The 2,745-nt window shown below is 49.2% G+C and overlaps 1 protein-coding gene across 1 annotated transcript; it reads left to right on the top strand.

Moving 5' to 3' along the window:
- Nucleotides 1-961: 961 nt before the first annotated feature.
- On the top strand, nt 962-2,456 carry LOC139046808 (uncharacterized). The gene has a single exon (XM_070520722.1). The coding sequence runs from the start codon at nt 1,126-1,128 to the stop codon at nt 2,098-2,100; it is 975 nt and encodes a 324-aa protein (XP_070376823.1). The 5' UTR covers nt 962-1,125; the 3' UTR covers nt 2,101-2,456.
- The last annotated feature ends 289 nt before the right edge of the window (nt 2,457-2,745 follow it).

Consider the following 2,745-nt stretch of genomic DNA (forward strand, 5'->3'; position numbering starts at 1 on the left):
AGTCGCAGCAGAAGCGCTTTCCGTCGCGGCCCTTTAAAATTGTATGTTAGTTTCGCATCGGTGGTGTACACTGTACTTTTCTCTTGCGCGGTATTCAATCGCGCTTCTCTGAAGCCGGCAATGCTGATGGCACCGACACCGGTAATAAAGTCGACGTGGCGAATAGTTATAATTGTACCGTGACGACGCGGCACCAGCAACGCCCTACCGGTACCTTACCTACCGGCCTCCTCAACATCGGCCGCTGATCAAAATCATACCATCCGCGGGAATGGCTGCGTATCCGTTTTTTTTGGTAAGATGTGGCACACAGGCTTGTGGACTTACATGTGCTGTTACACTGACACATTAGGTAATTTCCCAGGAATATTTCACAAGCTTATGCGAAGCGGAAAAGAAGATTTGGGTTGTTCCACAAAGTTGCGTGAAAAGCTGTCTCGCTCGGGTCTCATTAATCTGGTACAGTGCTGCCGTGAGAAGCCAGTATGCTGTCAGAAAGAACTCTCATCCACGAATGTTCATGTAGCTATTTTGCATTGAACACACGAATTATATGCGCGCTCAAAAGTGTAAAGAACGAGAGACAACTGTCGAAACTAGCAGTAATAACCCTAAAAGTCAACGTTGTCTATTTCCGAATTTCTTATTTAATATGGATATCGTACATCAAAATCGATGTTCTAGCACTGCAAGATGTACCTGGCGATGGTACGAACACTCTTGCTCTTCTAGAGATGCGGCACTTGACGCGGTGGAGTGATAGCGGATCTTGGCTCTCAAAATGCAAATGTAAACATCAGCGCATCGGCTCGTCGTACTGTTCACATGGCCAAAACGTACACTCGAAAAGCATGTCAGAAGAGGCTTGTTCGAACGGCCACGTTTGCGATGAGCTCCGCTGGAAACAGCGCATCGGCCCTTGGCCGAGGATCACACCAACCGTCGTCGACCGATTCCGGTAATTATAAAGTCGTTCTTCCTCGTCTACCGACTGGCAACACCGTCCTCAATTCAGTTTTCCTGCATGCTGACCTGGCAGGGCGGCCGTATCGAGCCCCGGACTTTCGCGATGCTCTCCTTTCAGTGCTAAATGCATCTGAAATACTCGGCGCTGGACAATACCAGATGAGCCATTTGTGGTTGGTAACATGTGTTAATAGCATCGCGAAACAGAAACTTGTCGACAAAGGCGAGTTGTTGGTGAAAGGCCTCAAGTGCCTTGTCATTGACCCGGAATGCAAGAATGTCAAGATGAAGCTTCTTTGGCTTCCCCCACACCTCGAACAGAGACGGATTGTTGAAGCGCTAGAGCCATATGGCACAGTGCAGTCCATCACGAGAGAAATGTGGCGGTGTGACGGCATGGAGGGCTGGCAAATGACTAACCGAGACGTGGCGTTCACATTGAAAGATGGCGTTTCTGCCGGTAATCTGCCACATCTGTTGAGCATATATGGCCACCAGTGCCTTATCTTGGTACCTGGCCGACCACCACTTTGCCTCCGGTGCAACAGAGTGGGGCATATCCGGCGACAATGTCGAACACCACGCTGCAGTAACTGTCACCGCTATGGTCACCCTGCAGATGCATGCGTCGGAACCTACGCTGACAAGCTTCGTGGAAATCGACCGGCTGAGGCTGATACCATCACCGATCATCTCATGGACGTGAGCGAAGTTGTGGATGCAACTGGAGAAACACTCCCTGAGACTCATCCACAAGAACAGATTAAACCGTCATCGGCTGACATTAGCCTCAGCCAGAAGCCTGCGAGCGAGGAGGAGACTAAGGCACCTGACGACGAACCAACTGTGTCTTGGGCAGAACCTCCACCAGTTCAAGATCGCCCACTGCCTGTGGAATCTGGATCGATGTGCGAGGCCGCCAAGAAGCGTCCAGCGCCATCCGACAACCCATCGCCCTCGACAGAGGAAGCTCGCGTTCCCAAGGTGTCAAAGTTGACAAAACCGCTCCGGGGAACACCTACACCTGCTGATGTCCCTTGTGTTAACGTGCACCAAAAAGTCCATAGTGCATCACCTCATCGAGAAGGGAGTGGTGCACCTCTGGAGCAGCGTTTAGACGCTGCACCTACATAGGTAATCATGGCGGGCGCTCTTCCCTTCCATTTTGGCACTTTAAATGTCCGTGGCTTACGAAGTAAGCGACGGCAAGTACAGCTTCTTCATTTGTTACGCAATAGAAAATTAGATATTGCTGCTATCCAAGAAACAAAGATTGAATCCGACGAAAACACAGAAGTAGCTCTATCTCCATTCATATCTGACTATAATGTTTGTGTCAGCCATGCAGTAGGTGTTTCCGCAGGCTGTATGTTATTTGTTAGCAAAAATTTACAGTGTGATTTCCTACATTTGTTTACAGATAGGGAAGGGCGCCTAATCTGCTGCGATATTGATATCAGTGGCACGAGCTTTAGATTTGTGTGTGTTTATGCCCCGAACAACTTACGTGAACGCGAGTGTTTCTTCCTATCTCTAGAAAATCATTTCTGTACTGATCGTGCATTGGTCCTCTTTGGAGACTTTAATTGTGTATGTAACGCGCAAGATCGTACGTCGCTGAAGCTGAGACATGATCCCAGTAGTGATGCGTTGCAACGCCTGATATGTGATTATCAGCTTGTGGACATTGGGGAAAATGAAAAGGCGGGATGTCGATATACGCACTTCCAGGGTACCTCGCATGCAAGGCTTGACCGAATTTACGTTTCACTTAGCGCG

This window comes from Dermacentor albipictus, chromosome 6 (genome assembly GCF_038994185.2).
Source record: "Dermacentor albipictus isolate Rhodes 1998 colony chromosome 6, USDA_Dalb.pri_finalv2, whole genome shotgun sequence".
Classification (NCBI taxonomy): domain Eukaryota; kingdom Metazoa; phylum Arthropoda; class Arachnida; order Ixodida; family Ixodidae; genus Dermacentor; species Dermacentor albipictus.